This window comes from Archocentrus centrarchus, chromosome 4 (genome assembly GCF_007364275.1).
Source record: "Archocentrus centrarchus isolate MPI-CPG fArcCen1 chromosome 4, fArcCen1, whole genome shotgun sequence".
Classification (NCBI taxonomy): Eukaryota; Metazoa; Chordata; class Actinopteri; order Cichliformes; family Cichlidae; genus Archocentrus; species Archocentrus centrarchus.
Window position 1 is genome coordinate 13,789,156 of NC_044349.1, and position 15,325 is coordinate 13,804,480.

General features: G+C 40.3%; 1 protein-coding gene across 1 annotated transcript in view; it reads right to left on the reverse strand.

The window, feature by feature from the left end:
- Nucleotides 1-2,778: 2,778 nt before the first annotated feature.
- Nucleotides 2,779-15,325, reverse strand: part of arid3a (AT-rich interactive domain 3A) — a 50,525-nt gene continuing 37,978 nt past the window's right edge. Inside the window, exons 4-9 of the mRNA XM_030727527.1 lie at nucleotides 14,257-14,329; nucleotides 11,752-11,935; nucleotides 9,833-10,074; nucleotides 8,913-9,203; nucleotides 7,614-7,703; nucleotides 2,779-6,049 (exon numbers count right to left, since the gene is read on the reverse strand). Of these exons, the coding sequence (XP_030583387.1) occupies nucleotides 5,889-6,049; nucleotides 7,614-7,703; nucleotides 8,913-9,203; nucleotides 9,833-10,074; nucleotides 11,752-11,935; nucleotides 14,257-14,329 (1,041 nt within the window). The 3' untranslated portion in view covers nucleotides 2,779-5,888. The remainder of the gene's footprint in view (nucleotides 6,050-7,613; nucleotides 7,704-8,912; nucleotides 9,204-9,832; nucleotides 10,075-11,751; nucleotides 11,936-14,256; nucleotides 14,330-15,325) is intronic.

The following is a 15,325-nucleotide window of genomic DNA, read 5'->3' on the forward strand; positions in this document are numbered from 1 at the left end:
ACAGCAAGAGGGAGGCGGACGCCCCGGTGTCAGAAATGAACCTCTCAACCAAGAATGCTTTGTTTGTATCCAACACAAATACTGTTTTCCGCTCGCCTGCACCATCAAAAAACAGCGTTTGTATCGAATGCGGTCTGTTGAGGTTCACTGTGAACACCGGCGCTCGCTCTCGTACCCTCTTCCTGCCGAACTGTAATTTGAGCCCTCACCGGGTTAAATGCATCAAACTGGAGGTAGAGGTAGATTTTCCTGAGAGGTTGTAAGAGACAGAGCCTTGTTTCTGCTCTGAGGATACTCAGAGACACGTGAAGCTCACATACACACACGCGCTCTCACACACACATCACATGCTTCCCTAATATAATCACATTATCATCATCATTATTATCACTGTATTCATAAATCTGCTCTACAAGTAATCTCTGTGAGCTTGGGTTGCTACAGCATGTCCAAAAAAGGAAAAAAAGAAGCAGAGAAATAGCGTCCCCCCTCCCCCCAAATAAACATTTTATATCTATAGCCCTAAAAGCCATTTTCAGAAATAATCTACTTATTGAGTCTTAGTAATATATGTTAATTCATACAATTGTCACAGCAGAAGGCATCTTGTTATTTTATCATCATTATCATCATTATCTCATTATCATTTTCCCTGTTCATAGTCCCCCTGATTGAGGTAAAGTCAGTGGTAAAGTCCAGTCAAAAGTCCCCGAACTCACGCGCGCCTTAACCCGTATATGTTCTAGCAAAGTGTCCGTGTCTGCAGCAGGTGGGAACAGGAGCCAAGCAGGATGCCGTGGACCTTGTGAGATTTCCAAGCAGTTCTTTTAGCTACAGCTCTGGTGGGATTAAAAAGCAGCAATATTTTGAGATTCAGGCACTCGCAGGCTATGACTATGACAAAGAGCGAGCAAGCTGATCTTGGGAGATTCAGAGGGTTTGTGCTGATATTATTATACTGTTAAGATAATTCAACTCCAAGACAAACAAAATAAACAAAAAACAAACAAAAAGTTACGTTACTGTTTCAATCTGTACAACAGCATCAAACACAGCAGGCCAAACATGTGAGCATCATGTAATCTAATCACGGAAAGTCATCAGTCTGAACTAAAATCTGCTTTCCAAAACTCAGAACAACCCCGGGGATTACAGGTAAGACTGATACAGTTTTCTTAGCTACACTTTGCCTTAAAATATCAGAAAAGAGGTACCTCTGACCAAGAGGATCCTATATGATCATACTGATACAGACAAGACTGCATTTTCTCTTTCTGAACTACTTCCTTATTTGACTGCCTTGGTGAGCTAGTGACTCTAAAAGCCTGGAGAGTGTGGTTTTAGTGTTCCATGATCTAAATGCTGATTCAAAAGTTTTCACATCCCCCACAAGGATAAAACTCTGGAAACACCAGGAGGAAGTAAAGACAGAAAAAGAAAGTAAATGGAATAGTTGAAGCCTTAAGATCCTTCCATGTTTTTTCACACAGGAGACTGATTGTGCGCCATAACAAAAACCTGCCACCGAGGGGAGCTCTTGCCAAAGAGGCCAAAGCTCGAGAGTCCTCAAATCTCTCTTTGGTTCCCTTTGCACAACTACAAAAGTCATTGATTAAAGGCAAGAGTCACAGTTTAGCTGATATCTGATTGTCTGTGGTCTTTATGATCTCTTTTATAATCCTTATGAACTGACACCAACATCACCTCAATGGGGTTTTCTGGCATGAGCACAACCTCAAACAAGATTCTCTCCAGTGTGGCTGATGATGAGAAATCGGCTAAAGCTTTTAGTCCTTGAGGTAGAAACAGGGCTTGATTGTGGGTGAAGGGATGTCGAGAGTGTCTGGAGGTATACGGTGTTGTCTTTGCGTCTCATGATTGTTGCTACCATGCATATTAAGAACATCTTCCCTGAAAATGCTGTCATCCACGGAGAGAGAGCGAGTGAGCTGTGGTACCTTCACTGTTCAGATGCAAATATCTCACAGAAGCGGTCGATAGTTATACAATAAACATGGATCCGCTGAAGGGGGGTGGGTGCTTTAAATGCTGCCTTGGGGGCAAAAAGGTCACAGGGTCAAATCTGAAAAAGCAGTGTTGATCCTTTAGATCAGGATTGATTGAATTTAGCTTTACTCTAGCCATCCTCCCCCAACAAGCCTAATGCTTTCAGCTGCAGTACATCTCTATTTGATTGTCAGCCATTACCAGTGACTGTGACACCTGCTACTCATGAAGGGCACGGACTGATACAAAGAAAAGCAAGGAAGGAGGGATATGTGAGGAAAATTCTTTGGAGAAAAAAAAAAAAAAAGCTCTTTTCCCTGTTTTTTTTTTGGTACACCAACTGCACCACACAGCACAAACCCCTTACTGTAAACACTCCTGCCCTTCAAAATGTAACAACTACGTTTGATTGAAAGTCACTTATGATTTTACACCAAAGTTGTATCATAAAAATCCTTTCAGTGGATGACAAGTCATAGGTGAAAAAAAATCAAATCAAATAAAGAGCAGGTGTCGCCAAATCTTAAATTGTTGCTCAGAGTGAAACAGCAGCCTTTCCATCAATGTGGCATCACTCTGAGACATAGATGTAGCTCAGCCCTTAAATCACACATTCAGAATCTGTATACTATATTTTTGTCAAAAAAATTGTTCAAACTTGCTAATTAATTCAACTGTACAAGTGAGCCAATGAAGAACAACACATTTTATATGTAGATTTACACCCCACCCCCCACCCCCCCCCCCACCCCACCCACACACACACACGCACACACACACACACACACTTTGATTTTCCAAACAGAGCAAAACATCTGCATATAAAGCCTGTTTCAGACATGAATGAATCTGATTGCATCCTAATGCATCAGCTTCATGTCTGAATAAGCACTCTGGTCACCTTTCCGTAAAACCCAGGACAGAAAGTTGCAACTGATAAGCATGTGCAAGATTATGACTGGGTATGTCTCTGGCACATCTTTGTGAGCCGTTTAGCTCACTGGAGAATTCACTAAACAGCAACAAGCGGATTATCTCAGGAACTGTGCTTCTGCTCTACATCTGTCTAGAATGACCTCGCAGATCCCGTTTGTGAGGAGCAGGGGCGGCCACTGCTTGCTGTTGCACCATGCACCAAACAAAGAGGTACACTCACAGCTCTAAATGTTCAAGTGTGGTTTAACCTCACCATAGTCGACACTGGCAATCAATACCGCAAATGCAACACGTCTCGCATGTGTCTGGCAATTATTGCAAGTTAAGTGTGGCTGTCTCAGCCACAGCCATCTTTGAGACAATGTGAGGAACACTAGGGCAAAAAACAGCAAAGTTATATATTCCATGTCTGAAAGGGGCTTAAATGCTTCAGAGAGCGAAACGGATTCAGTTAGCTGCTTCACAAATCAAACGGTTTTAAAGTTCTGAGCAGGGTTTTAAATAAACTTGCCCTCCAACACGGTAGTAAAACTGCTTCTAACAAACCTTTTAAAAAATCCCACTAAAGTCCCACTTTCATTCCCTGTGCAGTTAAAAAAAAAAAAGGGCTAGACAGTTCAATCCTTCATGAACTGTCCAACGTGGACTGGACAGCGTGAACGTGCCATTTTACTGAACTTCAAGAATGGCATTGTGATGACTGTGGATTCCTTTAAAACAAACAAACAAAAAAAGACTGGTGCTTGTGGAGCAGCTGGTGGTGATTTCCCCCTGAGGAGCGAGTCCAGAATCAAAGCCACAACAGCCATCTGGCGATATTTGACTTGAACAGTAAAAACTGATTAGACTGAGGTACTGCTCGCTCTCTGGTCATCTCATGCTGTGTTAAGGCCTCAGAGCAGAACCCACGTACAAAGCCTGATTTACTTCCTAACGTCAGTAGGAATGAGGCTGCTTTGAGAAGTGGGGTGTGTGTGTGTTTGTGTGTGTATATGTGTGGGTTGGGGCTGGGGGGGCAATCTTTAACAGCAAACAGTTCAGAGAGGTAACAGGTTAAAGTTCAAAAAGCTGAATGATAGATTGCCTTCAAAAAGCAGACACAAATGACAGATTCTCCTCTGCGTTTTGTAAAGCTAACAGAGTCCGTACAAACACACAAGGCCAGGAGCAAATGCAGCGCCGCAGCTATGATTACCTCTCAGCCAGCATTTAGAAAAGCCCAAATTAAGCAACAGCTTAACAGTCAGGATCACAGGACAATCTCGATCCTCAATAGGTGGCAAGCTAGTCTCAAGGAGACCCTGTTCGTCTCAAAACACGGGATAAGAAGCACTTGGATCAGAAGATGCACAAAGTCATCAAAAACACAAAGCTGAAACAATAAAATAAAAAGCATTTGAAATCTATAATACAGCAACAACAACCAAAAAACACACACAAAAAATGTCAGATATGAGCTGAAAGCACTCATCAGAAGCCCAGATAAGCATCTCCTGACACCTGATTGTCCATTTGAGCAGCTCCACAATAATAAGGATTTAATATACACTTGACTCCTGTGAATTTAAGATAGGAAATCATAATCATTTCTGATTAAGGGGACTTTTATCTACAAATGCATGCAAGCACTGGATTTTTTTTTAAGACAATCACTCCACTAGAAGGCCAAGTTAGAAAGAAGATAAAGCAGATTTTACCGCAGACAGAGACGTGGAAAAGCAGTGCGTTGTGAAGTGGGATATTTTTAAGAGCGAGAAACACCTGAGAACTAGCACATAAAACCTGTGTTTTCCACATAAAGTCTGAACCCTAAACAGGAAAAGGAACACTTGGTGTGGACACCACTGAGAAAATCCATCGTGATGAGGTTAAAAAACAAAACAAAAACAAACAAAAACTTAATTTTACCACCTGTACAAACTGACCTTACTCTTACAAAAACAGCCATTTTGAACACTCTACCTGCAAGATGAAAAAAAAAAAAAAAAAAGTATATTTAACAAGCCTCGCATCAACAAACAGGAGTGGATTTTTTATCTAAATTAGCCGAATGTCACAGATGAACACCTGCGACCGCTACTAGAGAGCGCCTAAGCCCGTTTCCAGCACGCACTCCTTTGCGTCACTCCGAGCTTGTCGTCTGAATTAGCTCCCCGAAGAAGCCAACGTCACACGGTCATTTCACAGGAGAATCTGTGATTTAATGCATATGTCCTCTCACAACAGGAGCGCAGACCTGCACTGCTCTTTCACACAGAGACTCGAAATGGCTGCCGTGTGAATAAGGGTTTACCCAAAATGAGGTCACAACGGTACTTTGTATTTATATATATATATGTATATATGCCCTGAAGAAACATCATTAAAGTTTTTCTGATTAAAAATAGAATTTTTTTTGTATAGAATTCTAAATATATTTTTTTCCTGCAGTGAAAAGATTGTTAAAGATTTAAATGATTTAAAAAACAAAACAAAGAGAATAAAAATAATGATAATAATGACAATGAAAACTTAAAATAAAATCTCTCCTCTGAAGGATAAAACATCATTGTCAGTCAGTAGCTGTGTTTATGTGTAAACAATGCTTTACCTTTCCTAGTTATTATCTTCTCTTTTGTTCTCCAAATAATCTGTACATTTATGCAGAAATAAATAATTCACAGGCTGTGCATATGTATTTGTTAGCATATACTGGCTCTCAGTTGGGAGATTTTTCTTTTTAAGATCATTTTGGCGATGAAGAACAAAAGAGGCGAGTTTGTGAGAGGAAACCTGAGATAGTGTACTTCAAGTGAACAGAGTTTCAGTTTGTGTCTTTCTGTACGGTTTATGGTTCTTCTCTTTTCTTTTTTTGGCATTGATGAAATAGAAAATGAGGTTGCTTTTTGGCTTCACTTAGCGTGGTAATTAAAAAAAATAATAATAAAGGAAAGGCTGGGAGTTTGTTAAGACAATGGGTTGCTGGAGATTGAGGTAGGTGTGTTCTGCTGCTGCTGCTGCTGCTGCTGTTGTTGTTGTTGTGGAGCGACACGACTGCTGGCAGCCTTGTTGGTGACAGATGCACCAGACAAGGCTGACCCTGGTGCTCCCTGAGCGAAAAGAACGCCTAGATAGACAAAGACAAGAGAAAAAGCAAAAATTAGTTAAGAGAACAAAAACGTTTTTTAATTCAATCTACCTTAAACAGCCTAAGAAATGTAGGGAAACATCACTGTCTGATGCCTTCCAGTATCCTTAAATAATTAGTGTTTTTTTTTGAATGACAATTTGTTGTCTTATAGGGTCTCTATATAGGCACACTTTAGGCCTCAGTCACACAGGCCTAGAGACCAGTCTGCAACCCCTTGGCAACCACTGTTTGTTAGGGAAAAATGTGTATTACCTGATTGACTGGTGAGTCATAAAGAGGTATAGGGTGCTGCCCTGAAAACCTCCTTCCAATTGCTTCGCTTGCTAGCAGGTTGTTACAGTTGCCTGTAGTTTGTATGGAAGAAGCCAACTTGTCTGCAAACACTTGCCAACTCCTTGTCCAAGTGGTAGTCAAACAGTGAAAAGTGCGACGCAAACAGGAAACAGAGAATGTTCACTTTCAAAGTAAAAGTTGTGACTTTTGAAATGTGTTGTGTGTAGCGGTAAAGCTGCATCTGATCCAGAAACATTTTGCTCATCATGCACTGCTCTGAAGCTAATGGCTGGTCGCTAGCGGACATTGTGGGCTCTTGTTGCCTAGATAACCCTCCAATGCATTTACTACCCTATCATATGCCTAATCAGTGGTTGGCACTTCAATCGGTCAACATGAAGTTAAGAAAAGTTAATGTCAGAACCCGCCCACTTTGCATTGCCAGCTTATTCACTTGAAGTCACCGAACATCACTGACTTTCTACGGTCTCTGGTTGCCACGTTGCTGTGAATCATTTCATGTGTGGACGCAGGCAAAGGTACACTTTTACTTTTAAGGCAAACTTTCTTGGTTTCTACTTTGTAATTTTTCAAATTTCACTACAGTTCTGTGAGTAGTTAGTGAGAATGTGCAGACAAGTCGGCACCTGCCATGTAAACTACAGGCAATGGTAGCAATCAATCTGCTAGTGACTAAAGGAACCACAAGGAGGTGCAGGACTGCACACCTCTTTCTGACAGTCAGCAACTGGGGTAATACACATTTTTCCCCAGCAACTTGTGGTTGCCAAGGGGTCACCGACTGATCTCTAGACCCATATCATTGAGGTCTCACCAAACCTGGTGATCTTACTATGACAATAAGACTCTAGGATGACAATAGGAAGGAAGACAATAAGACTGTATAGCTCTGGTTTGCCATGAAACAGAGATAACCTGCCCTATGTCACATCTCTTAAAGCTACAAATTGTCATATCTACATGTCTTTACAAATTAAATGAGCAACATGACAACATATGAATTAGAAAGCAACAGAGGACCTGATAGGAACATTTGTTTTTACTTTGGAGAAAGAAAGGAAACTAGTCTTTATACCAAGCTAAGCTGCTTGCTTCTCCAGATTGGTAACTAATGCAGATGCCTATTATACTGTATATCCCAGGAGTGTTACTGAACATACTCAACTTTACACAGCCAACTACAAAACAGTTATTACAGCTCATAGCTGATATTTCGTTGAGTTTGTACTACAGAGGAACTGCTCACCAGTGTACACCACTCCATTGAGCTCCACGGACATGCTGATGCTGCCTGTGCCGTTTGTGGTGAGGTTCAGAGCTGAGTCTTGTCTGCCATCTGGAAGAAAGCAGTTTCCATCCTTATTCATTTTTTAGTCCAGATTTGACTTCAGAATGCTCAAACGAACTGGAGAAACCAAACTTACCCACAGCACAAGCAAAACTGTATGTGAACTTTTCAAAAATGTCCCACTGAACATTTCTCTGAAGTCTCTTACCAAGAACTGGTTCATGTGTACAATCAGATAGACAGTAACTGAGACGAATCCTATAAGATCAAGGTGCCTGCTTATAGAAGGGAATCCCCATACAGATAATCATGCATGTATGTATGCATGCTGTTTCTATAAGCAGGTCAACTTATAGGCATGCTAGGTGTCACATTCTTGCAGTTAGGTGTTGTGGTTTGTGGTAAGATTACAAGAATGCATTGAGATACTAACTGTCATGAAAAGGGAAATGTGTCAAAATCTAGCTCACACTGCCAACAGTGTACTGTAAATTAAATTATGGTGCCCAGAACAGCTGTGATATTGTAGTAACCCAGTGCATTCCTGATTTTTATTTTTTAGCTCATTTTGATTTGAAGTAAAGAAGAAAAAAAAGGAACCAAAACACACAGACAGACAGAGTCTGGAATCATTTAAAACTGAGTAGATGTTCTGTTAATGTCATCAGGTCTGATGTGCATGAAAAGCTCTAAAAAAAAAAACAAAAACAAACAAAAAAAAAAAAAACACTAATTACTGATTGTTACCATTTTAAATACATCAATATATCTTTCCAAATTCATCTTCTTCTTCTGCTATCCATTTACATGTTAACCATGACCAGAGGTGACATTTTCATTTTCATGTGGGTGTTTGCACATGCTGATCTGTTGCCAGCACTCACGCTGAAATAAAAGATGAACTTTATCAAGTTAATATTTACCAACAATATTTGGTAGAGAATTATGATATCTACCTTTATCAGGATTTGACAGTTTGGTTTTTGTTAACAGTCAAGCCTAATTCAGAAATTACAGTTTCATTTCACATCACCAAAATCAGTGTTCTTACATCTTTGAGCTTTTGAAACCAGTGGATGCAAAAATGCTGGTTTACCCTTTTATCTCATGTTGATTAGATAAAGGAGGAATTTCCTCAAACAACAGCGTAGAACAGCCTGCAGCTACTGTGCAAAACATTAAAGTCATGTCTGACTGGTTGTTTTGTTGCTGTCTTATTAGCCGAATATGTCTGAAGCCCCACTGTGTGTTCAGTACCTTGGCTGTTGATGCGAATGTTCATAGGTATTTGAGCGGTCATGGCTAGCAGGTTGTGTTGCAGCGCTCTCTGCAGCAGTTGGTGGTGTTCCTCGGGAGGCAGTGGCCTCTTCTTCGCTGGCGGTTCGCCGGCTTCCAGTTTGTCCCTCAGCTGCTCCAGAGCAGCCACCTGAGCGGCCATGGCTGCCTGGGCTGCTGCTGCCTGCACAGCAGCCACTGAGTGACTTGCCAAGCCCCCTGCCGGCAAGCGAGCCATGCTGACCCCCGGCAGAGGCTGGCCTCCTTCTTCTTCTAGCCCGCCAACACAAAGAGAAAGGGGAACTCAGAATCAAGCAAACTCATATATGCAAATATGGCGTGTTATCCTACCCAGACATAAATTTTAGTGTGACCACAGAGAAAAGATAATAAGTGAGCTGCAGTGTGTTACGGGAAGGTCCCAGGGTTAAGCTCTCTAACAGTGGAGATGACAGCAAATCAAATTTTATGCAATTTCTCAATTTGAAGATGAGTTTCCTGTTAAAAACTAGATTCAGCAGAACTGATCATTGATAGGAAATGCATAGACTCCCAATTTAACCTGTGCTCTCACTTTGTCTCAAATGAATCATCTAAACTTCTCTGAAGTACTGACGTACTCATTTCAAAAGTTTGATATTCCTACACATCTTTAATCACAATGTTATATTCTAACACCGAGACAAACCATCTATACTTAGTGAATTTGACATTTTGACCTTAGATTACAATTTTTGCTTCACTTTAATAGAGGACAAAGTTACTTTGACATTCATGTATTTTAAGCAAAATATTAAAAAAATAATTCATAACAATCAGTATCAAACAATATGACCCTCAAACACTTGAGGGGCATGTCACATATCCTCTGACGTGCATGCAGCATAATAAACAAATCTCACCTTTCTTGCGCTTGTGGCCTAGTGAGGCCCCATTGGTGCCCACTGTCAAGCCCATACCGGGTGTGGGGAGCTTTGGCGAGGACAGCATGGTGGGTGTACCGTTGGGAGAGTAGGTGAAGAGAGCGCTGCCAAAGCTTTGTCGCCGGCCCTCCCGTCGATTACTGTCGATGGCTGCCTGAAGCTCGTTGGGGTTGCTCAGAGCTCTCTTTTCACATTCATATGGGTACAGGTACTTCATGTATCTGAAATCAACAAAGTGCAGGTTCTTAACATAGGGATGTCCTTCCCACAGTGTTTGAGGACTTTTAGTAGGTCTGCTGCTAAAAAACGTCTAATCGGGAACCAAGAACTAAATATACAGAGATGAAGAAGATGGTACATCTTCAGCTAACTAGGAGTGATTTTTACTTTGGGTGTAACGATACAAAATTCACGGTTCAGTTCATGTTGCAGTACGTAAGCCAGGGCTTGGTGAATTTTGATTCGGTTCACATATGAAACAGTGATTTCTCAGTTAAATGATGATTTATGTGACTAAAATACGCAAATTACTTAGAATTTCTTTATGCCTTGCAAACAATAACAAAAATAACTTTCAGTGAACATAAATGCCACATTTGACTAGAAAACAAATGAAAATTGGGTAAAAAAAAATTAAGTGATAATTAATTGATCAGCATCTACAACATGAAGAAAAAAAAGCTGATAAAATAATCCTCTTCTGATGAGATTTGGAAAAAAAAATTGGTATCTACATATCACCTTATTATCAAGCTCATTTATTCCCAGAATTGTCACAGTTACTCATTTTCAGCAGATCAGACCTGCGAAACTCCTGTTTATGGTGTGGTGCCAAAAAGTGACTGTCTGCCAAAAAGTGATTTCCAATATTTGCCAAAAAGTAAGCGGCTGTATTTAAACTGTTGTAAATGACCTTTTAGCCTATAATCTGTGTAACATATGTCAAACATATCTCTCGTGAATGATATCAAGTCACTTTGAGCCAGAAACAACATTCCTGTCACAAAGTAGAAGCTGCAATCAGTTTTTGGCAAAGTGGCTTCTATTCTTTACTTATCAGGGTAAAAACTGCCATTGAAATTAAAAATGTCTTTTTAAAAAGACAGATCTGGCCAAGAGGGCAGTAGAAACTACAACAAATATAACATCACACCTCTATAAAGATATTTGAAGAGGCCAAAAAGAACTGGGTTGGTTGTAATGTAGATACAATAACAGAGTCTTAAAGATACTTGCAAAACATATAATTTCTTCATTTTATATAAAAACCCTTCATAAATATTGTTGACCACAGTCTATTTACCAATACAGGCAAAGACATTACACATAAAAAAAAAAAACAAAAAAAAACACACACACACACACACAGAAACAGCAGAAATCACTTTTTGGCGCAACACCGGCTGTAGCCGTTATGGGGAAACGCAAAGCTGCCGGTGGCCGCCGCTATGGGGTACGGAGGGTTAAAACACAGACAGAACTCAAAAATTTTTTCCATCTATTTTTTATTTTCGGTACGATAACCGTGCGATCCGTTCACTGTTTGGTTCACTGAACCGTGGCTTTTATGAACCATTACACCTCTAGTCTTTACATTGTACAAACACAGGGATTAACTTCTACAGCAAAGTGTTTGTTGATATTTAATAGCAGCGAGTTCCAAGAGTATAAAACACTGCCCAGAACAAACAGATTATAGTCATTTAAATTTTTAAACTGTGCAGATCCCTATTATGGCAAGACAATTACCCTAGTTACAGTATGCCCAATGAAGAAGGCACATGTAACTTGTTGCGATTAATAGTGTGGATCTACACAAACCAAACACAAAGGGTTCAAACTAAGTAGCCTTTTAGCTCTAATTCCCACCAGTTAAAGGAGTGTGTTTGTGTACTGACTGTGTGCGAAGGGTGAAGGCTGCACTGGTGATTGAGGTAGGCAGGTTGAGTCCTTTGGTGATCTCCCTCCACAATTTCTTATTGATGACCTCCACCAGGCCACCCTTCTCTGTCACCAGCTTGTAGAGCATGTAGAGATCCAGGACCTGCTTGGCCATGATGGGAATACGATTCACTGGGGTTCCTGCAACAGCAGGAGACAGGAAAAAAAAATACTGTCATGCTCCACTAATAAAATACATAACAGTAAAAGATAAACAACAGCACCTATAATAACCGCTCTGTCTCCCTTTAGCCAATAAAGGTGGTGCACGGTTACACCCATTAATTTATATCTTTAAGACATTTTTTAATTTAATTGTAGCAAAAAAAAAAAAAAAAAAAATTTAAAAAAGACTTCCTACTGTTTTCTCATGATTGTCACATTTTATTAAAAGAGCACACTTTTACCATTCAGCATTAGCAAACTGTAATTTGCCATTGTAAGGTGTTGTTAAAGTGATAAGTGAGTGACGGTGCTGCGGTCAGATGACATTCGCCATAATTTCAAACATGGGTGGTGCTCACCAATGTGCATATCAAAAAGGTGCTTCGCCTACACCATGAAACTAGACCAGGTTTGCTTTTAGCCTCGAGTTGAACTAACAAACTTTGCATCCAGGCAACCATATGCACAACCAATCACATGAGCTCAGATAAACATGTGGGACAAATTGTCTGTCCCAGTATGAGTGTCTTTTGGCCAAATCGCCCACCTTGTAAGTACTGATGTTAAAATACAAAAGAAGGGGCAGAATCAGATCAGTTCTGACAGTCATGGGTTTCCATACAAACACAAATGGCAGGAGATCTTTAGGATTTTTTTTTTTTTTGGTTTTAAACTCTGAGTCAGCATATATCAAACTATTATGAGCTTTAATGCAAATCCATTACATGTGGAGAGTGGGTTGTGTTTTCTGCAAAACCAAAAACTAGTCTTCGCTCCACTTTCTTCCAAAACGCTCCTAATGCGCTTCAGAGGTCGGCCCTTGTATCCAGTGCTTGTTGTTGGTCACATAAATACTCTGAAGTTTCACTTTTTAACTTTGAATTCATCATTTTAAAGGACGGAACTATTCTCCCAGCTCTTATGTTGTGACATATTTACAAATATTTACCTTTAACCATGAATATTTAATATGATGATTAGCTACTTTCAGCTGCTCCCTTATTCACAAGGTGATGCCATAGTGGGCAGCTCTGCATGTTTGATCTGGCAGATCTTTTACACTGGATGCCCTCACTGACGCAACCCCAAAGGGATTTGTGTTTCCTCCCAGAATTGAAACTGGGATCTTTCACTTATTAGTAGAATGTATAAAGCACTACACTAGTACTGCACAATGAGTGGCGGGTTTATGTTTGTCTGTTTTAAGTATGTGTCCTTTCCAAATCAACTGTTAAAAAAATGTTTGGAAATCTTCTGCTTGAAGAAGACTTTTTTGCTCTAAACTTTTATCCAGATACTTTTACTCACCCCCGGGTTAGTAAAGATAAAACACATCTTCCAGCAAAAATATGTTTTCAATATTAACAACAATTAGCAAACAAAATGGCTTCACTTTAGTGTGTGAAAAATGCATAGCATTATTAATTACACATTAACATGCTGTACCATTATATTGGTTCAGAGTTGAAAAATCAAAGCTTTTCTTAATCAATTCTTCTTAATGATTCCAATTCAAATAAATATAATCAATCCCCCACTTGCATATTTAAAAGTGATGCCTCATTTACTAGTATGGCCTACAGATGGCGCTTTCAGAACCTAGCAGAAGCTCTAATACTATAAATGTCTAATACTGTTATTTTTTTCTTTCATCTGTGAGCAAATGCATATTTTCTCCCATGTCAGTCGTCCGCCCACTCAGCTGATCTTATCAGCCATGAGCATCCTGTTAAATCAACATGGCTTCAAAAGAGGAATAATCTTAAATGGTTATCTGGCATTGGTATATTCTAAACCAGAAAATGCAAACAATTCACTTATATATTAGTATAACACTCAGGTGTTTAGATAGGGAGAAGTGAAACTGGTTATGCATGTAGTGTTAGAAGTGTGGCTAGAGCTATGGGTACAAGCAGCAGGTTAGGAAGGTAAACCAATCCATCCTCAGGCATCGATACAGAGTGTCCCTTCTAGTTATAGCCTGGGAATGCCGAGCTGCTGTGTGACCATAAAGCAATCATCTCTGAAATGAATAAAGACCCCACCCATGTGAGTGAAAGATGAGCAGACAGTGCTGTGTCATATATCAGAGAAAGAAGGGGGGGTGGGTGATCATCCTCTTCACATCGCATTAAGAAGCTGCCTATGACAGCGGCTGGAGATAAGGCGAGCGCATGTGATATATCAAGATAAGAAATAGAATAAATAGGATGTCCTTTACTGAGTGAAATCAAATTTGATGCAGGGGGACGGCGTTTAAAGATATAACAACATAAGACACATGCAAAGCTACATACCTCGTTTTTGCATGAAGCTGAAGAGGTCATCCAGAAACTCTTTTCTCTTTGGGTCTCCATCCAGTTCATAGAGCTGTGAAGAGGAGGTGGATAGATGATGCTTTTAATTATGAGACCACAAAAAAAAATATTTTAACTGCAATGCAGGAATACTGAGTGACGTAGAGCATCATAAGTCAGTGCTATCAAGTGCAACATTAAGACAGTGACGTGGGAATTTAAAAAAAAAAAAATCAATCACCTTTTGATAAAAGAAGAGATTAGACTACAGACCACTGTGGCTTGATGAGGGCCTGATTATGTACAGCTGCTAGCGGGGGCCTGGGGCTCCGGAAACTTGAGTGAAAGTCGGCAGTAAAAGTGAGGCATCCACTCAGGGTTAATACAGTGAGGCCACTGAGCCTGTGGATGCTTTTTTCCTGCCCCTTCTATTCCAATGTGATAGTGAAATACCGTCTTAGGGGTCTATTTACCGCATGTGGGACACACCCAGTGCATGCATTTATTCATAAGTGAGAAACCAACAGGGACACATTCAATGTCTTCAAACTTCACCAGCGTCCACAGTTACATTTCCAGTCCTTGATAAAGCACGAGAGCATCGGCAATTGTACACACCATGTGTAAGTGAGGTCACAGAGTTTCATAATGTGTTATTGAAAATAGAAGGTTGTGAAACACAATGTACAACTGAACACCACCAAACAAAACCACAGAAAACAGCACCAAGGCGTATTTGTTACTACACAGCCACCAAAACAGCAGCCAAGCCACTAACCCTGATGCTGCAGAAGCCAGTGAAGCGCATTTGATATCACGTCAGGAAATCACTCAGCTCAGCACAAAGCTGAGGCAAATAACCAATGTGAACATTTTAGCGTGATAGTAAATTGCAGCTCTTTGGACTTTGGACTGCTGGTGGACAAAACAAGCAACCAGCAGACATCTCCACATAGTTAATACGCAAAACAAAAAACAAAACCAAAAAACCCCCAAAAACAAACCCTCTCCATCAGAGAAAAGTAATAAGTAAGGAGAACAGAGTTCCCATGGGAATGCAGGACAAAGC